General features: G+C 41.7%; 1 protein-coding gene across 2 annotated transcripts; it reads right to left on the minus strand.

The window, feature by feature from the left end:
* Positions 1–364: 364 nt before the first annotated feature.
* Positions 365–27487, minus strand: SHISA5 (shisa family member 5). 2 transcript variants are annotated; one of them, XM_065642630.1, is made up of 6 exons: positions 27387–27487; positions 24275–24443; positions 23837–23908; positions 6472–6587; positions 5184–5402; positions 365–3301 (listed from the first exon to the last, which is right to left on the minus strand). In XM_065642630.1, the coding sequence occupies exons 1-6, from the start codon at positions 27442–27444 to the stop codon at positions 3222–3224; spliced, it is 714 nt and encodes a 237-aa protein (XP_065498702.1). In that variant the 5' UTR covers positions 27445–27487; the 3' UTR covers positions 365–3221. The 2 variants fall into 2 exon arrangements, with proteins under 2 accessions (XP_065498702.1, XP_065498703.1); XM_065642631.1 differs by lacking the exons at positions 23837–23908; positions 24275–24443; positions 27387–27487 and adding an exon at positions 23114–23148.

Below are 27487 nucleotides of genomic sequence, written 5' to 3' on the forward strand. Positions count from 1 at the left end.
GCATAAAGAGTAAATTAAATGCATGAAGTTCAAATGCAGTAGCCAACAAATCCCAAGACAAGGGCTTGGAAGCAATCCTTTTAGCTTAGCTCTGAAGCACTGCCAGAAAATCATTCAGGAGCTTACACTGTCCTTGCTTTATGGTGTGACCTGTAATTTTCATTAGGCTCCAGTCTCTACTACCAAAAACAATATTAATGATACGAGATGACTTAAAAGTACAATTGGTAACATTAGCTGTCAAACACAATGAAGTAAAATGTACTTTTGCAGATACACTCATAGATAATACTGAAATTGCAGCTAAGAAAACAAAATTGATAGAATATACTTAAAACACTGCATTTATTACAAAGGTGTGGAGAGCTTATGCCATTTCTTTTGAATACTTATATTTAAACTACAAAACAAAATACAAAGCTAGGTTACAGTGTGTAATAAAATCAACAATGATTATCTAGTAAATTCAGTACAGAGTATTCTACTGTACTTAATTTCACAAAACATTTCTGAAACAAAGGCACTTACAGAATTTTTAAAAAATGAACATAACTCTTTCGACATTTAAAATTTTAATTCCATTCCCCCTCCCCTGTGGAGAATCGACTCAACGCGAAGGCAATGGCCACTTGGAGTGACACATCAGCAGTGCTTCAACTCAAAGTTTATGGATCAACTTCTCCATCTTTCCCATAATCATTCCATTCTCAACCACATAAAACAAGTTTCAATGGGTTGCATGGCAACAACTGAATAAAATTTGGTCCTATGCCTCATTGTTAATGATGATTCATACACTAACAATAAGAGATCTGTCTGGTCAGGTGCTCCAATTATGAAGTGAGGAAAGTGAACCATTTTCTTTCAGAGAGTTTTGTAACTGAATTAGTAATACTACAACTAAAGTAGCTCCTCATATAGTAATGATTCACCTCTTCACTTGTATATAGTTATTAGCATATGTTCACTGAAGGATAGGTATAAATTTTCAGGATCTTTAAGCCTATCCCTCATCTCCTCCCACCACTTCACATACAGTGGGGTTCAGGGCAATTTATTTGGTACATCTACACGAAAACTTCAGATTTGGGGACCTCTGTTATTGTTGACACTTTGCTTTCCTACTACCTGTTCCTTTGGGATGACGGCAGATGATTGAGCCAACTTCTTGTGAAATTGCAGATTTTCCTTTCATAACCAAAACACAACCCTACTAACAGTGTCACAAACTCTGCACTTTGTCACAACGGACCGAGGAAAGGAGGAGAGGTGCAGCGTGACCACCTCACACAGCCCAACACGGGAACACTGTCCCTGTGCTCTGCTCGCTCGCTGCACCTCACCGGCTGGACTCCATCCACGCAGGAGGCTGGAAGTCTCAGCCCTCTTATACAAATAAACACACAGGGTACAATCTGTAGCAAGAGAATTATTTCTGCAGTTATTCAGCACCCTCCCGTGCATAAAAATTCCAGATTTCTAGGGAAACAATCCCCCATACAGAAGACACTGTCCATTTTCGGTTGTACTCTAGCCATTAACTTTAAGACTCTTAGAAAAGTGTAACACAATGGCACAGGTTGTCATGAATCCCAACACTAAAAAACTTTCTACGAGTTTCTTCTGAAATGCCTTGAAGACTTTATTGAAAAAAACAATCGGAATAACCCAGAAATAAACATTAAAAAAAATCAGGAAGAGAAATAAGGCTGCCTTTGACAGCAGCAGCTTCCATCCATCATGAGGTAAAACAATGCCACTGTCTATGTTTTTCAAACAGTAACACATCCCAAATGTAGAATTGCAGGACAAATGGCTTAATGGCCTCTCTAAGAAAGTAAAACCAGTATGAGATATGTCAAAATTATTTCACCAATTACGTCACAGTGATACATACACACTAGATAGCTCTATTGAGGAATAACACATTATATTTCAATGTTAGGAAAGATAGAATTGTAAAGTACACTAAAAAAAAAATCATGACTTGTTTGATCAATACCAGGTGTACAGAGCCAAAAGCCTTGCAAACAGCAATAATAGTCGTGGGGATGTCTCAGGACGGTTCATGACTGCAAGCACTACCTTGTTGAACATACCTTACCTTGCTGTAACCAGATCCTACCACTCTTCCTTTCCCTGACTTCTCGTTCTCTGCTCAGCTTTATGGGAATGTTGAAGAAAAGGGTGGTTTAATCTCTCCTGTGTGTTGAGCTGGGATTTCTGATCCCCCCTGCATACCAGTATTCAAATGAAGACTGAGTTTATAAAGATCTGTCATCCCCAGGTTCCTGCCATCTGCGGTTCTCACTACAGGCAGTGACAAACTCTAAGCATTTAAAAACCCCAATCTACTTCTGACATCTCTCCTGGAAATTAAATTCCTTCCCTGTGATGAGGCAGGACTGAACACTGACAGGAGCTTCTGCTTAACGTATGATTAAGGTGCTAATTTTTCTTCCAAACTCATCAACAACATACAACTTAAGTAAATTGTCCAATAATACTTGGACAACAAATACTCATCCAACAATTTTTATGAAGAATCATCTGGTTTTCAGCTTTTGGTTTGTTTGTCCTACTAAGTGGCAGAGAGTTTGGTTTTGTTGTTCATTTCTAGCTATAAATTAAAACGGCCTGAGAAAACACCCAATAAAGGCACAGTTTTTAAGCCTTAAAATTAGGAAAGAAAATAAGGAAATCATCAACTTACACTACTTACCATAGAAAAACACAACTAGTCCAAAGACAATTAAATGTGGTTTGCTACCCCTTACTGAAGGCAAATGTGTTTCAAAAACAGGAAAATTCCCTTCTGAGTGGTAAATGAAATGTATTACACTGTAGCTTACCTAACAATAGTAGCTTCAAAACAGGCAGAACATACATAACATGTATCAAGTAGTTTCTTAGAGATTAAGTCTTTACGTTTTAATACTGTGCAAAAGATTGCTACAGCTTTGGGTGTCTGACAATGCTCTTCTCATTGTATACAGAACAAAATACCTTTTTGTATTTGCTTGAGGTATAAATTAAAAACCTTTGCAAGAAAAATACTCCTTCCTCGTACTCACATTTAAACAAAAATACTGAATTAACTTTCACTTTACTGAGAAAAAAGATTGCTGTCTTCCAGAAAAATATACTACAGGTGCACAGTGTAAACAGCACAAATTATACTTTAAAAAGTTTTGTATGCAGAAGCATAGTAGAAGATCTTTTCAATAGACGGGCTTCTGAGGATCCATGTAAGCAGGGTTGTAGGGGGGCTGGCTGACTGGGTACGGTGCTCCAGCACCAGCTGCAAAAACAAAACACAAGAAAAAGCAGATTTGTACAATCTACATTCCGAATTCTACATCTATAATGGCAATTTCTGTTTCGAGCACACAGACGTTCAATCTAGTATCTTAACTGGATTTAAGAACAATTTGTGCAAACTCATAAAGCATGCACATTTCAAAAGAAAGATCACAAACCCCTTTGTTCTTGTGGGTTTTTTTTAAATGGTTGAGTGTACATGTGTATTACGGTAGCCATAAGAACATGGTTAGCCTCTGGGGAGAACATAGTCTACAACAAAAGGAACGGATTTGGTCAAAAAAAACAGCCAGTGGAAGTCAGAGATCCACAGACAACAGAATATACCTATACTACGTCAAGAAGTGAAAATAAACCACTGGGCAAAGGGCTAGAGAAAGCATCTCAGGATTCCTCCAGAGAGAATGCTTTCCTGGGAAGTGTCACAGAGTTAATTAAAAAAGTAAAATAACAGCAAAAAAAAGTGTCCCACCACTAACTGAGTACACATTAAAGAGTTTAACATAAATACTGTATCACTCAGAAGATATCCTTATTTTCTAGTATTCTGAGACAAGCTGCTCTCTTCATTTTCAGGTGTCTTAAATAACACAAGTTAGTTCAAATAACACAGCACCTGATCAGATCCCTGGAATGTACAGATGTGCTTATCTTTCGCTGACCTTGTAAAGTGAGTGGGTTTGGCTCCTGTGTGACAGAGCAGGTATTCTCTCCCTTGCCTCTGACCTAATTAAGAGACTACCTTTTGGTTAACAGACAAGAGAAATAAAGGAAAGCACTCATTTTGAGGCATTCTCAGCTGGCAACATGGAAAGTGCTTCAAGATTTTCCCGGAGTAGGGGGGGGGGGGGGAAACACGAACTAAGAAACCAACGACAGTTTGAGAAACCAGAGAGCAGGAGAAGCAAAGCCGATTGGTTCCCTCACATGATAGAGATGAAGCCAAAATGCTTAGGGGTAATCCCATAAAACCCACTGCTTCTTTAGAGTTTACAACAGAAAAATAAAGTCAACAGGCTTGCCAAGTCAGTGTTTTACATGGGGGGGTGGTTTGCACATTGTTATTGTGCAATTTCTACCTTAAGACCATGAACAACCATTTTACATTTGAGGTGTCATGAGAGTTACTTCCTAAGGGCAGTGTCTACTATTCAGGACCATGCTTTGCTTGTTACTTAGAAGGATGAACGATGTGTTTTGTGAGAGGGTGAAGATCCTGGGACAGACAACAGCCCAGTTTGGGCCCCTCTGAACAGCCAGGAAAACAGCTATTCCCAGCGGAAGTGGGAATTAGTCAGAGCAACAATAAAGCTGCATGAAAACAATGCTGTGAAAGAAGGAAAGCAGAAGAAAAAAGATTCCGATAATTCTAACTGCTTGTCATCGGCAAACTTGTCTGAAGTTGATCAGAGATTCTGTATTCTATAAACATAGTGATGAACTACTGGAAAATGCCATTTGTGTATAGACTGAAGCATCTAGCAAATATTAGATTAGAAAGGGTATGTAGAAACACTCAACTACTATACATATGTTAACTGGACTTTGATCTTAGTATGAAATTTCGGCTGAATTAGTAAAACATTCTACTGGATCCATTGACAGTCTGATACGCCACCAAGCTTTGCCAATACATCTCCAGGTACATTTCCTCTTGCCATGCTTAACACAGAAATGGTGATGGGGAAGTTTCAGCAAGGATGAATCACAGCATCCACCATAACCCCAGGTTTACATAATTTGTTTACATTTACATTAATATAGTCACAGAAAATAATAAATGTAAGTAATACAAGATGGACTCCATAGCGACTGCCTCTTCAGCTCTTTCAGAGATGAAGGAATACCCAGCATTGCCTTACCTGCCATCGTCTCATGATAAGCTGGGGGTCCTGATGGCTGCATGGGGTAAGGGGGGGGATACTGTGCGGGGTAGGGTGCTGCCGGCATGCCCGGTTGTGGCTGGATGGCCACCGGCTGGTATCCTTGGTACGGGGCGACCGGGTAGCTGGGTGGCACTCCCTGTTGTTGGGGGTAGGGAGCGTGAACCACTGTTGTGGCCGTCGTGGTGGTGACAACAGCTACAAACAAGCAGAAGGAACATTGTTAGTGCTGGTGGTTGTAGGAGATCACCCAGGACAGCCAACAGCAGTCGTGTACAAAATGTTCTCTCTTCAGATCAATTTCTCTCTTCAAAATCTGAGTAATTTCATTTCTGAAGTTCCATGAAAGATTTAGAAATGTGTGCCTCTGACTATCCCACCAGTGGTCTCGCTGGTAATGAGAGCCCTTGCATGCCGGGACAGCAGCCAACTTACCTCCTTGTTTCATAACCACAAAGAGCAAAGAATTTTTTTCTCGGACTATTCAAAAACCAGGAGGTCAATCCTGCAGCCAACCGATCTATCATTTGGTATGAGACTGGAAAAACTGCTCATTTTTAAATGTGATCGGCTTTCAAGGATTAAGGTGACAAAGATCTCCTTTATTAGGTAAGGAGCTTCCTACCAGGATTGCCCAAATGAGTTTCCTTTTGTGTGTTGTCTATGCACTAATGCATCCACATGTTAGTACGTCTTTCTTTAAATAAGAGTCAGAAAGGCAAATACACATTAGCTCATCAGTTCTGGTAGGAGCTGATGTTGCATCGTTGGTTCATTTCTTTTACCAGAAGAAGACAGTATTAACACTTTCTAATAAATTGCAATCATTTGTTTTCAAGATCTCCTTCCTGTTTACGCTACAATTATAGACTTTGCTCAAGATTGCACTGTTGCAGTCCTAGGCCTGTGGTGTATTTTTCAGGTATATTTTTAAGAGATTTGGAACCAATTTGAATTTAATTCTATCCCCCACTTACTTAAAAACAAAACAAAACCACACACACAAAAATCTGAAAATCCACACATTAAGGGGGTGGGGAAAGAGACCTTCTAAATGCTTCAAAAATATTCCAAAACATTGCTGTGCAACTTCACATTCTGAAGCAGCTAAACTGCTGATTTTTAATGTTTAGATATTGCAAGTTTTGTAGCAGAGATGTAATGCAAAATTATTTTCACCTTTTATAGGAACACAATTTTCCAGAAAAAAAAAAAAGAGTCTTGTTCAAATATATGAAAAAGAAAAAAAAAATACATAGGTACTTACGCTGTGGTCTTCGACATGCTTTATACAAACAGCAACATGAGCAGGTGAGGCACAGAATAAGAGTAACTGCAATCACCGCAAAAATACCAATTCCAATCGCAACGAAGGTTCCAAAACTGCAAAAAAGATACCACCAGAAGTAGTTAGAGTCTTTCACACAGATTTATTACTCTTTAACGTAACCTAACATTCTGCAGCAAACACATTGCTGCTCCTCCAATGTGTTACTCTTCCTACTTCATGCATTCAAACAAGAATCAATTGTTAAATGCAGCACCAGGTGAGGTCAGGTCTGCAAGGGAGTTGACCTGCCCCTGACAGAGAACACACTCACCCATACGGGAAAAGGATCCAACGGGAGTCTCTGATCCCTCTTGTTTTAGTGTGACTGCAACTCTTGTCATTTTAGTGTAATTGTGTCCCTTTATGCATTCCAAAAGGCTACAGCGATAAAGTTTCAAGACCACTAGTTTGATGACTTGATTTTCCAGGCATTACTGGACTGCTCTGAACACCCAGGCATGTCTGAAATGAAGCGCCCCAGACCTTGGGGTGACAGCGAGTTCTTGGCACATTCGTAAGAGCTCCCAGCCCAACCTTGAGATGATCTCAGTACTGAGCAAACCCCTCCACACTGCAGATTCTTGGTGGGTTCCTTGTGTTCTATTCCCTGACACGTGGCATCTTTAGAAGCCACATTTCACAAGGTTTGTAAGATCTGAAATTCTGCCAACTTTACTGCAAAAGCAAGTACGTTACATTACATTATGGGAGACAGAAACACTGCTAAACCACAAAAACCTCGTATGGAAGGGCCAAAGATCACACCAAGGGCCAAAAATCACACCAGCTTTAACCTTTATAGTGAGTATCAAATGATGGAGGCAGATGCAAAGCTTCTGTAAAGCATTAAATGCCCAGTGACAATTCCTTTAAGTGTTAATTCACATGATTTGTTTCCTGCTGGCTGAAATTAATAAAACCCTTCTTCCATAGATGGCAAAGTCCCCAGCATTTTTATTTCTTAAAAAATGAACCGGGCATCAGTTTTGGGAACAATTGCAGGAAGTCAGGTTTAACGAATAAGCAGTTCTAAAATAATGAGTAGAGCACCAGTTTTATATCCATCCTGTTTTTGCTTCTTCATAGAGATTTTGGCTACAGAACTCTTTAGGTTTTTTTCCCACTCAGTTTCCTGTTAACAGCTTTAAATAATATTACACATCTCAGGAACCTCCAGCAATTTTGACTTGGCTATGAAACAGCCATCAAATGTGAAAATTGGTTTTGAGCATCAACGACACTGGAAGGCAAAGCGCTTTATTATCCTTAGCCCAAATTTGGAAGATTTCACCTGAGTCTTCTAGAGCAACTTAACCCTCAGTAAGCTGGACACTGAACATAAGCATTGACATATAAAACACATTCAATTTAAAATGCATTTTTTCCCCCTAAGAGAGGTTCCATCAATTTTACTCTCTTTCTGCAACAGCTAGAAGAAAAAGCTTGGTTCAAATCTCTTTCAAGAATCTGAGCAACAATTTTATCTAACTGTAACTAACTTGTGCACTGATTTTGTGATGTGCTAAATATAACACTATGGAATTTTTCCTTGAGTACTCAATCTGATGCTGTGGATTGCCTACAGTCACAGCACCCAAGCATTTACATGTGAAACAGGAACTGCTGCAGCCTCCTGAAGTCACACAAGGCAGGTCAGAAACACTGCCAGGAAAGCAAACAGATGATTGCAACACAGCTGAAAAACGTAAAGATGTGTGCATGCTTTGTCACGTTTATTTGCACCTTTACAGTAGCCTCAGTTGCACATGCAAATGCATTCCTAACCACACTGTGTTTAAGTGCTCCCCCCTTCCTCATGAGCATTAGTTTCACTTCAGCCCAGTAAATTCAGAGCCAGCTCATCTCCATCCAAAAATATCTTTTCTTTCAAGCCCGGTATAGAAAGGAAGATACAAATGTAATTTCAAGGGGAGGGGAGGGAAGGGGGGAGATAAACATGCACAATAATATCGCATCCTGAAACACAGGCTGCCTGCTGTCCATGAGGCCAACAAACATCCATCAACTTGGTTTGAAAACACAAGCTGAATACTTGCTTATGCAGAAATTGATTAGATTTAAGAGTGACCTGTGGAATTCAGATCAATTATATGGGGTCCATATTAGATACTAATTATAGGAATACATATACGCACTGAAGAAGAAAGAGAGAGAGAGAAGTGTGCACAATGGATTAATCCATTACACGTAACCATCTTGATTGCAATGTTTGCAAGCAATAGCATGAACACCTGTAACAATCTACAGACACCTCTAAAAACTGCATGACAATCAATGTTAACTACAATTACTGCTGCTTTCAGAGTGCCAATAGCATTTTCCTTGCTCTTGTTGCCTTCTGTATCAACCTGAGAAAGCTCTCTCACTAGGGAAGTTAATATTTCCATTACACACAATTATTACCAAGCAACATTAGCAGAGATAACCAAAGGTTCTTCCTTGGGCTTTTTCCCCAGTAAAGAAGGAAAACACTTTTTTTGCTAGTGAACTATGCCAAGGAAAGAAATTATTGTGTGAAGGAAAGAGATTAGGCCTGACAAGGACAGTTAGAATTCTCCATTTCTACAGACAATGAACTGCTTTGAACTTTAGCAGAGGCTGGCAACAAACCTGAGAAATGGAGAAAACAGATAAAGTGGAGCAATGTCTACTCACCCTAAATAAACTAGCACAGCAGCAAACTGGCAGAGCGCCCTTCTCATATCACAACTGAATTGGGTAAAGATGAGAGAAAACAGCAGGAGCCCACCCACAGCCAAGCCGGCCACCAGCAGATAAACACTGGTCAGTTTGAAGCATAGGCTCCATTTGCTTGTTTGTAATAAAGTTTTCTGCTTACTGAAGCACATCTCTCATTGCCTATTTACTATCTCTAATAAGGAAAGCAACAAAAGCAAAGCTCAGGGGAAAAAAAAGCTCACCATATAGTTATTTTCATCAAGTTGTTAGAGATACCCTGTGCATTTTCATCATTTGTCTGTGTCTTTGCTAAAATGACATGACCACAGCAAGATGACATTTTGCATACGTGTTTTAAAGAGCTAAATGGAGACACATATTTAAAGTACAGGTGTGTCAAGTGTATACACTTCAGAGTGCGGTTTTGTGTGTGTAAACACCATGATTCAGTCCTACCCACTGAAACACACTGATTACTGCTGACCAAATTATAAGCCTTCAGAAACAGCCCAGTGAGTGAAACAACAGATGGGAGTTAGTTCTTCCCAGAGTTTTCTAAGGAGTGTACACAACTGGATTACTGCAGGCATTTTATCAGCTGCTTTAGAGCAGAAGCATAATTCTCCTGCCAGTGCTTGGGCTCATGCAGACTAATATATTGAAACAGCAGAAGGCAGCGTGACACGGAAAACAAAATAGTGTGTGCTATCAACTTGCTGCATCACTCTTTCAACAGTGGAGCTCTGCAATATTTTTTTTAACCATTCCTACTGATAATCAAAACTAGCAATACTCTTTTGGAGTATCTGAATGGTCAGGCACTACCTTACTGTAATAATGTCTGTCTTTTTACTGCCCCAGCAGTACTGAGCACCCCTTCCTGAATATTCAGTAATATCCCATTAGTGAAACTGCTGAGGAAAGTGCAGGAAGGCTCACAGTAATAGAAGATGTTACTGAAGTGAGGCCAGAATGGTGCTCAGTATATTTTACTCAGTGAACCATCTAAGCTTCAGGTCGTAAGATACTCCAGATATTGTATTAAGACACTTTCGCAGTGTGCTAACTCTAGAAAGCCTATACTCCTTTCTTAAATAAAACTGTTACTTCACTTAATTGCTTTCATTTGATGAATCTGTCTAAAAAGACTCTTAAAATACCTGGAAAAAAATATATTCACATATATAGCATTATACATAAATGAAAAGACATGAGAGATTGTAGCTTAAAGATTCTTCCACTGAATGGTTAACCAAAAGAAAAAGAAAAAAGAAAAAAAAAAAAACAAAAACCCCCCACACTTTACACTCTGCATTCTGCAAACAAACATCAGAAGTCAGGGTGGCCACAGCACCAGATCAGAATGCTCTTCTGGCATCACAGTTTGAATGGGTTTCCAGACTCCCACATGATATATACCATAGGCTCTAAATAAAGCACACACTGTTATAAACAGCTTGAGCTCGTTCACTGCCATTTCCTGCTTCCTTCTCTTCACAGAACAGCTAACTTTTGCCAATAATTTAATAGAAAACAAAACTGAGAACAAAACCAAATGTAACAGCAGTTTTACTGCAGCAACGATAAACTGCAGCTTCTCATAAAATCCATGAGAAAGTGAATATGAAGAGAGGACCCCCTGCCCCTTCCTACCACCGCCTCTCTCTTTCCTGGGTCTGCTCCACTTCTACCTCTCTTCTCTCACCTTTGGAAAGCACTAAATTGTAAGCGTAAGGAGCACTCCTCACAGGCTCACCTTACCTTTACAGCCTTCTAATTATTCAAAACCTGTAGGAATTCACAAAAAGGGAGTTCTGTGGTTGGTGCCTGTTTTACTCCTTTTCGGTACTTAATGAGATGCAATGGACATATTAAAAGGAGAGAATCGAACTCATTTGTAGAAGTTAATTCTCAAGGCAGTTGTTCATATGAGAGTTCTCAATCTTAAACATTGTCAAGTGGAAAAAAAATTTAAAATCCTGTGAGTGTATTTAAGGCCTTTTAAAATATCCAAGTTTCAATTTCAGTAACATATTTCAAAACCTCATCAATATTTTGAGTCACTTAAGTTGGAGACATTTTGTAAGCCCTGCTGTAAAGAAAGTTTTTGCCTATCTATGCATTCATTACAATAGTGTACACTGCAACTCTAGTCTCTAAAAAGAAAAAAAAAATAGCTAAATGAACAACAACAGGACCACTTAGTTCTGAAAAAAATAGTTTAAGCAGCCTATTTATTTTGCAAGTTTCAATCTATTCCAAGATTTGTTCCATGCTACAAAAAACATGTTGGCAGGGTCCTTTTCCAAAGCATGGCTGGTTTTTAAGAACAAACATTTACAAATACTGAGTTATGGCTGTAACACAGGGTGGGGTCTGGAAAGACTTCAGAAGATAATTTAGACCACTCCTGAAAGTCTAAAAAAATTGAGTATAGGCGTATCATTCTTTACTGCTCCAGAAGAGGATGCAGTTCCCAGAAATGCGTCAGAATGGTAAGTGTCCAGACTTGCCCTGACCCAGGTATAGGGCATGACCAAACAAGTCCCCAGACTACGGTGATCTCATAAATCCAATATTTTAGTCACAGCCATGCAATGCCACATACTGCTTCTAAAGCTTAGCAGGAAAATAAACTTTTTTGTTGTTGTTTTGTTTTAAAGAAAAAGCAACATGACTTCCTAAGAGTCTTTCAGAGGGATTAGTTTTTATAACTTTACAAACACCACACTTCCTCAGTTTAATATTTTAGCATGAAGATTCAAAACCTAAGAACCACTTTGCTGGAGACTCAAAACCAACATTTACTATTACACAAAAAGTAAACTCCTGTGAGGTTAACACTCACAGGAAAACACGAGCATGACTAGCACTCGATAGACTGACCAGCCTATTTTAGCACAGCTGGATTTTGGCCCGCAGGAGCTTCAGCACATGTGGACAACTAAAATATACACCAAAGAGTTAAGCCTCACAGTATGGGTGCAATCACACTACTTGCTGGTGCCAGCTATGGCCTGCTCCAGCCACTTAACCCAGGGCTACCCTTCCCAAAATGAGAACTCTGCATGATCAAGTGTCTAAGAAACAAGGGTCCAGTGATTCCTGTGGTGGGCAACAGGCAGCTTAAGACTCAGATTGAACAGCACGGTTTCAAAGTTATGAAATCTTCAGTAGTTTCATCAGACTGGCAGGTTTGAGTAACTAAGTCATTTCAGAAGCCATGCAAAGCAGTGAAGCGTGGACTGGAACGGCGATATCTGCGTTGGTCTTTCAGACAAATGTTAACTCCAGTTAGCACTTGTGAGTGTCCCTCCGAGGGTCCTGCCCACAGACAGCTCCTTAACATAAAGAAAATGGTTTCATTTAATTTTGGTTAACCCACCGGTGTGGTACCAGCTCAAGTCACCACTAATTGTAAACTGCTAAACTGCTCCAGCATGGACACCGATTAAGTGCCACTGAAAAACAGTAAAACTTGTTGCAACTTTCCATAGTACTTTCTGGGTACCCTCAAAAAGAAGGGAAGTTCACAGTAGGAGCCCCCCCAATACAATCCCTGAGCCACCTCTGCTCACCTGCAGCCTGAACAACCCTGAGCCACATCCCCCGTGAGCAGCAGAGCACAGCCCAGTGATCCTGAGCATCGGACAAGGGGCTCTGCCGTGACCAGCAACGCCACGGTAAGCCAAGAAGCCCTGCGACTGCAAAAGTGTTACAGAAAAAGAGAATGCAAGAGTCTTTTGAGAAAAAGTTTGCTAAATATGTACTGAATGGGTCCTTTTCATATTCATTCAAATGGAAAGCTGATGTGGGTTACTTTAAGCCCAAAATAATAAACTTCAATTTAATACACAAAGACCTACTGGAAGTAAAGCTAATTACTACTTTTTTTTAAGGATGCTAACATCTCGATTTCTTTAAGTAACATGTAACAGGTTCTTAAACAGCCTGTATGAGAAAGTGGCAGGGAGGGAACTTCCTGGAGTCTGTGGTTTTACTCAAACACCCCGATCTAGCAGGTTATTACGGAGGATGTATACAAGCATCTCTTCTTGGTCTATGAACACTTCGCTTGTACTAAATATGTCTATTTACATAAATTCCTTTGTAATGCAAACTAAAAATACAACTTTCCAAGGAAGTTTACCAGGAAATATGCTATTGTACACTTTGTAGACAGATAATTGCTATAGGTAACTGGTACATTAAAAATATGCACATAACAAGGAGAAAAAACTCAGAGCTGCATTCAGCGGGACTAAAATATTTCATCAATGGTGCAAGAATTAACACTGCAGCTTCATGCAGGTCACAAGACAATTTCAGGCAAGTCCATTGGACGCTCAGCATAAAAACTGGCCTTCAACAAAACACAAAGCTCTTGCTTCTACAGATAATAAATAAATTCAAAATATTCCTTCAGTGGCAAAAAGAGAATGTAGACTGATTATAGGCATGGACATTTAAGGCAAACACAGTGAGTCAGTTCCCCTCCTACTGTTATTATCCCACTTAAACGATACAGCATGTTACCTCTCACTCTAATTGAAATTTTCGACTAAAATAAAGGCAATGGGAGGGATTTCTCTGAAGTGGTCTATGGAATTAATAGAACAAGTTTAACAGAAAAAAAAATAGTTAAGTACTGCAGAAAATTTCCCCACCTCAACAACATCTGCAATACTATGAATTTGCTACTGTTAAAACTACACTAATTCTAGAAAGCAGATTTAAGCAACTAATTAGGAACTAGCTTGGCTAAAGAGTTAAAGTTTTAAATAATTTCTTAAAAAGGATTTTTTCTAGCAAATTGCAACCTGGTGTATGACTTGCCAAACACACTGAAACTGCAAGCAAAGGAAGTTTAGAGTAGGTTACACCCACCAGCTTTGCTTACCATATAACCCAGCTCTTACACAAAACACACCTTCTTCTTTACTCACATTGCTCACATGTCATCACATACATGAAAGTTAGAAAGACGAAGTTTAAATCAGGTAAATCAATTATCCCATACTGCTATGAACTGACATGCTGCCTCACTCTCCCTCTCTTCAGGAGAAGTTATTACTCATCCAGCACAATGAGGATCGTCAAGGGAAAAAAAAAAAAAAAAATCTATCATTGCACAAATAAGAACAGACCTCTGCAGCGGAAGGTCACATCTGGCCGACCACTACTTCTCCTTTTAAATGGTATTCATCATTAACAAGGCCTTCATAAAAAAGTCAAAGTGACTTTGATGACTGGTTCCTTCCATAACTTTAAAAAAATAGAAGTTTAAGTTTACCTCTCAGTGGAACTGAGAGCCAGAGATCACGCTAGTAAACACAGAGAGAAATACCACATTAAAAATGAATGGTATTAAATGTTTTTTAATAAAAATAGACTTTGTCAAGAGACCAATGTGTGCACAATCGCTAATTTCCTGAAATGAAACTCATTTGTTTCACAGAAGACACTGTAACTGCAGTTTTAAAAGGCTAAGCATTTTAAGGACATCTTCCTCCTTCCCTAACAGGACATCTGTTCTCCTCCCACTATACATCTACAACACACACTATCACAAACACATCCGGCTACACCTCAGGTCATGGCTGCTTTATGGAAGTATGCAAACCAGCGGAGTTGGAGCTTGCTCTGGAAACCACACGCTCAAACTTTCATAGATCCTACTAAATAACAATCATGGTCTTTTAACCATGGTTTCCAGGAAGGGTTCTCCTTTTTCTTGGGCTACAGACCCTCTTCTGAGGGTCACCCTGCCTGCAGCTGCTTTGACAAGCTCTCTCCAGAGTCAACCCGTACGTTAAAAGTTTGCTATTTTCAGAGTGGTGCAGTCATCTTTTGCTTCCCAAGGTTAAAAGGGAGTGCAGTTTTGATGAGCATTAAAGCACACTGTGGGTTACCATTCCTCAATTATCTTACAGTTGCAATAGGATGTCTATCACTCATATGTGTTTCAAGGGAGTATACTCCAGTTAATATAGACGTAATTACAAGATGCTTAATACAACTTATTACAACACAACCTATAATAACTACAACTATAATCACTGGGAAAACTAGTTAACCACTCCAAGAGAGAAAACCCAAACATACTGAAAACCTTTCCTAACCTGCTTGGTCTCAATGCAGCAGCAATTTAATTTGTTTCTTCAGCCAGCTTGTCAAGTTTGTCAAGATGATCCTGGATCTTTAATGACATGTTCAGAATACAACACAGACCTCCAAGCCTTTGTAGTCTGTATCTGTCACTACTCCTGTCACCAGTAAGAGCACTAGTGTGACCTACATCTCCATGTCCTGCCCTGTAAGAAAACATAAAGCTAGGCCTCAGACCTTTGAAACTGGACTTTAGGGTTAGAAGTTGGGGATTATCCATCGGGCACTCATGTGGTGGGTCTTCCCGCTCCCATCCAGGCCTTCCCAGGCACATGGGCCTCTAGGCTTTGCCAACCTTATGGGTACAATGCCAGTGGAAGGCAGCTTTACCGTAACATGTTGGCCTACATATGTTCTTAATGGGAACTGGCCCTTCTGGTCATTGGGTGTTGTGGTTTAGCTGCAGCTGGCAACCAGACCCATGGCAACTGTTCACTCTCCTTTCCCCATACCCAGTGGGATGGCAAGGAGGATGAGGAAACGAAGTGTACTGGACGCCCTTGAAGTGAAAGCAAACTGTGGCCTGCACTCTGCTGCCAAAGGAATTGAGAATAACGCATTAGCAGTATCAGCTGTGGCAGACCACTTGGCTGCCTTTGACTCCAGTTCTAGCACACACAGCACAGCAGCAGCGTGACTTCATTCAGGCCACAATAGTCTACTGTTATCCTCCACTCTCCACTGGACTTCCACACTGCCCACATGGGACTGTTGAAGGGTGAGCACGTCTTACTGATCACCTCTTGGCTCTCCAGTTCACAAATCAACTTACAGATGGGAATCAGAGTGTCCTAGTTAGTGTGACGTTGCCTCTGGTGCACTGTCGTCTCAGCAACTGGCACCTGCTGTTCTTTCACCCTCTGCAACACCACAACAAAAGGGTCCTCTGAGAGACCAGGCAAGGCAGACAGCTGTTTAAAGTCCTCGGTCTCCACACTTGCTATGCCAAAAGCCCAGCAGTACACTTTTGCGTCCTTAAAAATATCCTCTCCTGAGGTAGTCTATGCCAAGGGTGCACAGAACACCTGGGCCAGTCACAGTGGGGTGATTTTGCCACTCTTTCTAAGTTAGACTCACTTCAGCATTTAATAGTCAGCTCCTGGGATCCCCCAGTCACTCCAGCAATGCTGATGGGTTCTGCCCCTTCACAGTTTGATGGCATTAGGGTACATTGTGCACCGGTGCCCACTAAAGCCTTGTACTCTTGTGTGCCTGACATACCAGGCCATCGAATCCACACAGTCCAATAAACCCATTGTCCCTCTCCTTCACCTGGCTGGAGGCAGGGGCCCTCTAGTCCTGGTCATGGTATTAACTACTCACTTTTAGTAAAAATGAATCTGAAGTCCCTTCAAGAGGATCAGAGGTAAGATCAGCTCTTCTACTCTGTCTGGAGAACTGCCCACTGGAAACTGGAGCAGTGTTTTTCCTGGCAGAACCCCCTGTTTTTCCTTACAACTCATGCACCCGTGCCTCTAGGACTGAGGTAGGTTTTGCATCCCATGTCCTCATGTCCCCTCCAATGGTCATGCATATAAAACCATATTTTGCCCCATTGTGTGTACCCTTTATAGCCTCTCTCTTGAGCCAAGGAACACCTGTTCCTAATATCTGAGATACTGGTATGTACAGGTGGGGAGTAGAACTTATCCTCAAATCACTGGAGCTCCTGGGACAGTTTCTCAGCATGCCTGGCCGTTCCTCCACAGCTGAGATGCAAGCCTGTATGGAAGAACACAGGCTTCCTTCATATTGCTGGAGTTGGCCAGCCAATTCATCCACCATTTGTCCCTCACCTTCTTTCCAGGACATTACTGCCAATAAGTTGGCATACGACAATGGTGCACTCTGTAGAAACTTCTGACACATGGGTTGCATGCACTGGACTTCATCTGGATCCGTGGGTGACAGCTCATTATTAATATCACTATAAATCACTTCCAGCATGGCTAATTCCCTAAGATACTGGATACCTCTCCCCACGGTGGTCCATTTGCCGGGGTGACAGAGAACATCTTCCTTAAAGGGGCACCTTCATGTCTGACAGAAGGTGCCTCCAGAGGCTGAGGGCTTGTGTCTTTTTCCCAACTGCCTTGTCAATGTCCCCTTCCCTAGACAGGGAGCCCAGCTGCTTGGCTTCCTTAGCCTCTCATTCCAAGCTACCGGCCCCGTTATCTCAGCATCGGAGCAGCCAGGTAACAATGTGCTTGCCTGGACAGCAGCTGAAATCTTTTCATATATCTCACACCTCACTCAGGGATGGGGATTCAGTGATTATCTCCTGTTCTGCTTCTTCCTCCTGTTCTCATGATGACCCTGCTTCATCATCATTCCTCACCAAGCAAACTGATTTTTTTCTGTATTTCTTTTTCTGTATAGGGGCAACTGATACAGACACGGGCTGGTTCTCTGGCTCAGCTGCAGTACCTGTCACCTGGGTTTGAGTAGCCACAGTGCCTGTCACCTGGGTATGAGTAGCTGCAACATTTGGCAAGAGGATGGGAGTAGCCGCAGGGCCTGTCGGTCTGTTCTCCCTCCCTTCCCCTGGGGGTGCTACACAGTAGTAGAGAGTGTTGGGTAGATACTGGCCAGGGCCCAGCACAGTGTGGTAAGTCGTGCCTCTTAGGAACAGCCACAGCTTTTCCTTCTAAATAGTCTATCACTTCATCAGGGTCCTGTAGCTCCAAACCACTGCAGGTGAGAAGTCCGCTATATACCTGCTTATATTCTCCCAGATGCCATGCCACCCATGACCATCCAGTCTCAGGACAAACCTCTGAGCGATATTCTTAAAACAAAAAAAAATCTTTTGTAACTCTAAACATAACTTGACACACATTCGGGAGACATAGCAATGAGAGCATGTTGGCTTAAACATGCCCAGGGTGTTAAAAATTCTCAAACACTGTTGTACATAACCCGAAGAAGGAGGAGGTGAAAGAGTGGGGGGAAGTATCCCCAGCCCCATCTTCCCCATGGATTGGGTGCGATTACTAATCAATGCCAAGAGGTGGTACCCGAGGGATGGAAATGACAACAATCCCATACACAAATCCCAGCTTCACCATTTGGTCAGAGATGTTGTCATATCATAAGTCAATATTACAGAGGACAGTAATATGATAACACTAATTCTTCTCCCAGAGGTGATAAACAGCACCACCAGGAATTTATAGAGCATGTAAGAATTTAGATAGCACAGCCACGTGGGCAAGCAAAACAATATTGTGAACAGGGACTACTTAACTAATTCATAAATGCATACAACGAATTTTGGTTTAACACACTCTGGTCAGATCTGTGATTATCCCAACCCTTCATACCCCACGTTGGGCACCAAAAAGGACTGTCCTGGCTTAGCTGCAGCTGGCATCTAGATGCATGGCAACTGTTTGCTCACTCCTCCCCTGCCAGGATGGAGAGGAGAATCAGGAAACAAAAGGCAAAACCCATGCGTTGGGGTAAAAACAGTTTAAAGGAACAGCAAAAGTGAAAAGATAAACCATAGCAATAATAACAATGAAAAAATATACAAAGCAAGGTATATACAATGCAATCTCTTCACTATCTGGCAACACCATTTCAGAGTAGCAAACCCTTGAGCGCTGATGGCAAACTCCAGACCTCAGCTTGCGCTGAACCCCCTCCATCCCAGACAACATCTTGCACTCAAAACACAATTGCACTGGACTCTTATTTCTTGGGCTACAGAATCCTTCTTTGAGGGTCACCCTGCCTGTGGCTGTTTGACAAGCTATCTCCAGAGCCAACATGTTAAAAATTTACTGTTTTCAGAGTTACACTGCGGAGAGGCACAGCAAAGCCCACAGCGTTAGAAAAGGGAACACTCTACTCCAGTAAGTATGTACAGTCAATGAAGTACACACCCACAGAAAAATGAACTCCTGAACATAATCCAAGTGATTAATCTTACTGTGTCTTTGCACATTTAGGCCAGGTTGTCTTGTTTTTTGCCATGAAACAGCCTTCTGTAGTTAGAAGGACACACTAACCCAACTGTGCACATCTGTCTCTCGAGCTGTGACAGCATTTTTCAATCTCTCCTTCCATCTCAGTTTCAAAGGAAATGAACCTACACAAGCATTAAAGCAGGCAGCTGAGAATTCACTAATGGCAACTCACAACTGCTTTGTCAGCTCTAAGTAGCTTCTTCACTGAGAAGACAGTGAACACAAAACCAAATGCTCTACAATGCATGTTACCATTACAAATGGTACAAGCTTATATTTACTTGTCAGGCTACCAAAAACATAGAACAATTTTTTTTTTTCAATAGCTTCAATCCAAATCTCAGTTGTTTCTAGACAAGAAGCTTACATTCCTTAGTGAGATTAGACTGTGTCTGAATGCAAGCCTTATAGAATAGGCTCTGTATGGAGTTTAACTCACTTATTACAGAAAATATTATGGACCAAAACTGTAAAACAAATCCTCTGCTCATTAAATAGAGACTGCTTACATTTCTAGAAGTTCTTTTCCAAGGAATAATCTTCCTAATTCTTTTTTTATCATTGACAACCTATTAAAGATGCCAAAGCACCCAAACACACCATGAAGTGTAAACTGAAGTCTGTAACGGTGATAGGGGATGAGGAGGAGAAATGGATTTTAGTTCAATATCAGAGTGTTTTTTACTTTGTCTACAGAGAAAACATGCTTAAAAACATCTAAATTGATAGGCAGCAAATTCGGATTATCACATCTTTCCCAGTTAGACATTTACCAGTTCAGTAGACTATTATAGATGCTGCATTTCAAACAAAGGTGGGCAGAATGACATGGATTGTGTCCACGTCACAAAAGGAGAACCAAGACAAGACAACACATTGACCAGCCCAAGACAAAAATCAGAATGATTTCTGCTTAGCAAAACTGTTATCAGTTGCCTCAGCTACATTATTTCCTTCTGTAACTTTGATACAGATGTTCTGAATTGCTCCACCTCTTTAAACACCCAAAACTTCACAATTAGTTGAACTGTGGATATGAGTCATCTAATCTCCTTTTCCAGTAAGAGTCACTATCGTAAAATTGGCACACCAAGGCTAAACAACAATGTTACCAATGCCAAGTTATGTCAATTGTGGTTCCAGTAAATCAGTGCTCTGCTTTTTGTAGTTTCCTAAAGCAATAATACTATATACTGCAGAATGAAAGGGGAAGAACAACTAAATTAACTCTACTACTCACAACCCATCTTTGAAACCAGAGCAAAGCAGGGGAGAATTCGGTAATCCAATTAAAATGGAAAAAAAGAGTGAAACACCTTCCAATAGTAAATCCTTGCCACAATGCATTCACTACCAGTGGAAATTGAAAAAATTGTGTATGGTCATCTTACATGCAAGGAAAAAAGGTGGCAAATTTAACAAGTTTAGTGGTATGAAATCTATGCCTACACTCTGGCCTAAAAGTTCTGAATGATCTTTAAGAATTAAGCAACAATGGAAAAAGCCCAAATCTGAGTTAATGCTGACTTTTATACTTTTCCTAAAATACTTATATTTGCTTCCAAATGCAGTGTCTGGGAAGTACAATGTTTCCAAGAACTTGAAAGTACATTATTAAGATGCTCTGAAGAATGTCATTTATTGTCTTTAAAACACCCAAAAAAAGATTATAGGACATGAACTGCTTGCACTGTGAACAACACTTAATGGGGTTACCCAAAGCACCTCAACAGCACTCGATACTCAATATTAAATACTGAAAGATATTAACATTAAAGGATACTAATGAAAAGAAACCTACTAAAAAAACCTGGTGCTTTCTCCACTTGGACTTCTGCAGAAGACCCCAGGATAAACATGGCAAACAAAATATCAAAAGCACAAGCAAACTAAAAACTCCTCAGCTAGACAAGACAAGGAAGAGGATCCATACCGCCATGAACCCTTCCCTAACACTGCCGCACAGAATGAAAGCATAATTGTGGCAGGTTTTGCAAGCAGGGAGAACAGACACCCCAGCTTACTCAGCCCAGTGGCAAATCCTCATGCAGTCTGTGACAAGCCCTCAGAGAGGTGAAATTCTCTTTAAAAGCCAGGATTTATGAGCAATGTGCCAGAGCGGTAGCAATGTAGGAAGAAGCAAGATGCAAGAATGAGGAACTAAATGCCTTCCGACCCTTAATGCCAGGAAACCATCAGCTCCCCCCTGTGAAGGGCAGATTTGCAACTCATGAGAAAGAACAGGGCACAAAAGGAAGTTGCTTTGTCTTGCCTCTCCTCCTGTTATAAACTCTTTAAAGACTAAGCTCATCTTGCTGGAGATACAAAGAAATATCTCAACTGACACAAGCCCTCCTCTCCAGACAGTAAAGTATTAAACATAATTATCAAGAAGCAATGTAAAACCTGTCTTTTGAAAAAACTGGCATGGAGCGAGAGGGTGGAATATACCTTGCAGGCAGAAACTAGGGACAACTCTTCCAGAAGGAATACAGCTTACTGCATGCTTAAAAAAACCCAAACAAACACACAAAAAACCCAACAAAAGCAAACAAAAAAGTCCCACAAAACAAAAAAAAACCCCAACAACAACAAAACACCACCACCACACAAAAATCTGGGCAAAGTCTGTAATGAAACAGAAATCTACTTGACATTCCACTGATCACAGTCACAGAAAGTCCTACTCACTTCAGTTCCCACAGTTGAAACATTCTAAATTGAACACCTAATGTCATTAGTCACTTTGGAAAGTTCTGGGATGCGGTTTTTCCCCTGTAGTCACAACCAGTTAGTTTTTCAAGGTTGATATTTCATGAATAATTACCATCTTTCTATTAAAATTGCCTAACCAGAAAGCAAGGCTGATGTTAAGTCTAGGCTTTTGCACAACACATTATTTTTTCAAAGCTGTGATGTAACTGAAAGGAAAAAAGATAAATCATTAATGACCCGTTTTCTCAAGGACATCAGTGATTCTCTCTTTATTTAGACATTCCACAGCTGAAAACAAAGATAACGAACGCAACTTAGCTGCTACTTCCTAAGTGACTTTTGTCATTTACAAATGCACCCTTATGGACTGTGGGCCTTGGTGACAATTCCTTTAACAATTGTGCAGATTTATTTGGTTTTGTTTCTTTAATTTTCTGTGTTTTTTAATAACTATGCTTGCTAGCATGGAAAAATACTTATTACATTCTTTATACTTAACCTTTATTACTCCCACAGATTCAATAACTATATAGCCACGAAGATGGGAAATGGAAGTTTTTTTCGTATCTTTCTACTAAAAAATGCATCAAGAAGTGAACGCTGATTGCAAGATGAGGCTCACGCCTGCTGTACTTGAACCATTTGAAGATATATAAGACAGGCCCATCAGCCGAGCAGAGACCAGCCATCCCTCCTCCAAAATATTCCTTACATCAACCTTGTGGAAGGCTATTGGGCCAAAAGAGGATCCACCCCATTCATGTGCCCTCCTCACACCGATGCCCTGGCCCTGCCACGGCAGCGCTGCCGTCAGGAGCCCGCGGCGAGGCTCCTTCCCACCGCGGGCAGCTCCCGGGGCGGGTGGGTGCTCCCGCCCGCTGTGCCACGGAACGGGCACGGCCCCCCGAGCACCCGCCGCCCCAGCCCAGGAGGCGGGGGGGGATGTCGCTGCCGCGGCCCCGCTGGCTGAAGGCTCCGGATGCCGCAGGGTCCGCCGAGCCCCCCCGCCCGCCGCGCTCGCTCACCCCATGCTCGCCGCCTCCGCCGCCGCTCGCCCCGCGCCCGCCGCCCGGCCCCGCCCCCGCGCACGTCACGCCGCTCGCCCCGCCCCCTTTTAAAGGCGCGGCGGCTACGGCCGGGGGCTCCCGCGCACCTTCCGCGGGTCCCCTTTTCCGTGACCCCCGGAGTTATTCAAATATACGCAGATATCTCAAATACTCATAGCTCAGAATTAACCTTTGTCCGCGCTCTGCGGTCTTCCACGCTGTGAAAAATAGGAACGTTCTACAGCGGGAGCCTTGTAATCACCAGTGTAACGCACAAGCTTAAAAGAACTTACTTTGAAATAGAACAAGAAATATTGACAAAAACTAAGCACAAAAGATGCTAAAAAGCAAGGAGATGCTTCAAACAAAAGCAGCTTCTCTTACTGAGCTACTCTGGACATAACCTGTCAGTATCTATGACTACAGAGCACACGTGCTAATGCTTTAGAGGACAACCTCCCCTCCAGTAATAACACTGACTATTACACACAGCGATCATTGTGATCTAAACAGCATGATGTAACCTTTTCCTCATGTCTGCTGCTTCAGGTATCCCTACATGTACACAGAGTTCGAGTGCTTCACATTCTTAACACACAAATCAGTTTTTCCATTTTCATTTTCTATGAGCATGTATTAGTTGCACAGTGAAGAACCTGCAAATAAATATCATTTTAAAAGCCGAGACTTTGCATGCCTTACCTGGGGCCAGGAATGTCATCATCAGGGTCCGAAAAAACCCGCATGTAATTTCCATTGCTCAAGTCAGTGGTCCTGTAGTAAGAGAATTCATCTCAAAAATGGAATTTACAACTTATTGAAGTATCTGGCTAACTTCCAAACACTTATGAAAGGTAATGCACATTAAAAAGAGAATGAGTAATTTTTGTCATTCTCAAAGATTAATTAAATAGGCCAAAAGTATCTGAAAATGCTAAAGAAAACACACACCAGTTCACGCATCGATTTGCCCACCTCATTCCATTTTACAGGTTAGTTACATGCATTAATATAGATCCCTGATACAGCCAGATACAGAGCTGAAGAGTCCCTTTGTGAGTTTTTAACCATTAAAACGTATATTTTTGTCATTTGAGAATAGAATTATAACCTGCTGCATACATTCAGTTTGCCTCATACCTTCCACCAAGCAGATTACACTGAAATTGTTGTTCTTCACCAAATTTCAAGAACACATCCGAGCAACAGTACTGATGCCTGCAATCTCCGCAGCAGAAGTCAGGACAGGGTTTTGCAGGTTGTGTCTTGCCATGACGATCAATATATTGCAGACAACCCTCACCCAAAACTGCAAGAAAGATAAAATCCAATAGTTAGTAACTAAAGAAATAATAATATAAAGTCTCTTTCTCATACTGACCAGTCAGGTTAACATTTAACTATGTTTCAAGTATGTTAGTTAGGTCTTACAAATCAATTATTTCTTTAGAGTATGGCAAAGGCAAATTACTTACTCCCTGCACACAAAGTGTCTCATCTTCATCAAGTAGCTCTTCCCAACTGTTCACACAGACATAAAGGACTAAACTGCATGCAAATATACTGAGATGAGATACTGGTGATATTCCCTTCACTTCATCTGCTGGTGGCTACCAAATTACTGTAAAGACTCAAAGCACAACGTGACCAGCCAGACCTGTCAGAAATCCCACACAAGCCCTAAGATCAGTTAGAAGAAAATGATACATTTTCCTGGCTATTTGACTCAATGCAGAAGATGCAACACAACCGCATTCACTGTAGATTTGGATTTCCACGTGACTTGGTTGTTTCTATCTGCTGCTTTGTTTACTTCACAGAAAATCCTGATCCTGTTAATCCATGGCATAAACCAGAGATGTCATAAAACACAGATTCCAAAGATTAAAATTGGTCAAGCAGCATCCTCCCACTGCAAGCTTCAACCAGTGCAGCTACAGTGGTAAGGAAATGGAGATGTTCACGTACTAGGATGGGTTTATTGGGGCACACTTTTCAGCACTGCATTGGTCTGATATATTCTGGATAGTACTGGCTGTTTTCTCTCTCTCTTTGCCCTCTCAAGCCTAAATGACTGCAATGTAAGAACGGCACACTAAAAGCTTCCAACTGTCACCAAAAAAAAAAATTCCCAAAGCTTAAGCAAAAAGCATTTCCCAAGAAGAATCCTTAGCAAGAGTATCATTACAGTTTTCAGTCATAAATGCTGCTAGCAGCTGGTTTCTATTCCTCATTTTCCTTCCTATCACATTATCAAAACATGCTGTGATGTTTTGCTACTAAACCACATTCCATCCGAGAAGCTCAAATTACTTCAGGTGTAGTTGTTCAGAGAAAGCAAATGAGAAGTGGCAAAGACAACAAATTATGTCCCTTCAGAAGAAAAGTAAGGGGTATTTCCTGGAACATTTAAACTGGTTTTGCCACTTGAAAACTCAGTCTTGACTCTCTGGCACCAAGACATACCTGAATATTTCAGCCAACATTAAAAAGGAAAAAAAAGTTCTAAGGGGGTAAATGTGGAGGTTCATTAAACACAAGCAAGGAGGAACAACTTCTGTACCAATACCCCACGACTTCTGCTAATGTGTTTATGCACGGTTTTGTCTGATTCACTAAATTTTCCCTCTGCAGACACATAACATCACCTGACAACATTCTCCTTCCCGTATGGCCAACAAGGAAATGAGATGTAGCTAAACCAATTCCAAAATACCTTCTGAAATTACAAACAAGACAAGGCAGCCAACAAAATTACTCCCTCCAGCACAATAAAATAACTTTGTTCCTCTCTTTTCCATCAGCTGTGGCACCTATGACACTCTTCCTTAACTGATTCAATTCATCAACTAGGGGCTTGTGGGACTTTTTTCCCAATTGGTTTTCTGACACATTAATGATTTCAACCTCCTCAGAAGAGGTACAGTGTACACCCAACACAGCATGACATGAAGGCTAAAGCTGAGGGAGGCAGAAATGACCTCCTTTTCGGTATACCTGCTACTGAGGGGTTCATCCTGTCCTGCAGAACAGCAAACTGATGATTTCACACAATCAATATCACAAAAACCCTTTACCAAACTGATCGAGTTCCACCTCAAGAGCAGAGCTGCTAGACTATTTCCACTGAAGGTCTCCAACCATTCCAATACGAAAACTTCTAACTTACGGCTGCATCAGCACCATCACTGTAAACCAGCTTAAAGAACCATTTTTCTGATGCTTGCCCTTTGAAGTACTTACAGATAAAATTCTGACCATTTCAGCCATGCTCTAGCTCAGCTCGCAGACAAACTGTGATCCTTTACTACTCTGACCAAGTTAAACATCCTCTTGCATATCCATAAAAGATCACATTCACCTTTCCTGCACACGTCTGTGCAGCAATTGATCCATCAGATAAAGCAATGCCACTGACACATACAATATCAAGAGTGCTTCTCCTTTTCTGATAAGTTCTATGATCACATCTACTTTTTCTCATCACATGACAAAATTGAGGAAGACCACACGCTCTCTCCTTTAAGCACAATAACAATACAGTCGCAGATAGGGCTGCTGAAAAAAAACAACTATTATCAACGTCAGCATCTGATAGCTCTGAACAAACTCAAATATCAAATACATTTAAATAAGCAATGCTGTTTACGCAATATCTTCACTTAACACCAAAGTAGTTATATTATCTTGCCCTAAAGGGCTAAAATTTACTGTCTTGGGGGCAAAAAGGTGAAGGGTTTTAATGGGATGCATTAAAAGCGACCAGCAGCCGCTCTGTGGTCCGGCGTTTCCCCGTCCTCACCTCAGGTTTACCAGTAGACAGTTCTCATTAGATGGGTCCACGCAGTCATTATTGGGGCACTGATTGCTGCTAACGACACACTGGTACGAACACAAACCTGCCTCACTTCCAGCGTAACCTTCTCTCAGTGAACCCAATTCGCACCAGGACCCGTTGTTCGGGTGTGAAGATCACCTGCCCACCCCGGGGCCTGTGACAAACCAGAGGCGCCGGCCCGGCCACTCACCTCGGCTGGGCCGGTGGCGTCCACCGCCGGGATGGCTGAGCTGAGGGGTCTCCGCTCGAAGCCTGGGGCTCCCCCATGCCCGGGGCTTCGGCAGGGCCACCCCGGAGGCGCCCGGAAAGAGCCCCCAAAAGCCGCCTCAGCAGGAGACGCCGGAACGCGCCAGCGCTCCATGAGGGCCGGATCCCCCCACTCGCAGCACCCGGCGCCCCCCGCCCCGCACTCACCGGCCGCCGGCAGCAGGCAGAGGAGACCGAGGCCGAGCGCGCCCTGCCACGTTGCCATAAGCACCGGCGCTTCTCCCCGGGCCGGGCGGTCAGTGCCGGAG

This window comes from Caloenas nicobarica, chromosome 11, assembly GCF_036013445.1.
Source record: "Caloenas nicobarica isolate bCalNic1 chromosome 11, bCalNic1.hap1, whole genome shotgun sequence".
In the NCBI taxonomy this organism is placed as follows: domain Eukaryota; kingdom Metazoa; phylum Chordata; class Aves; order Columbiformes; family Columbidae; genus Caloenas; species Caloenas nicobarica.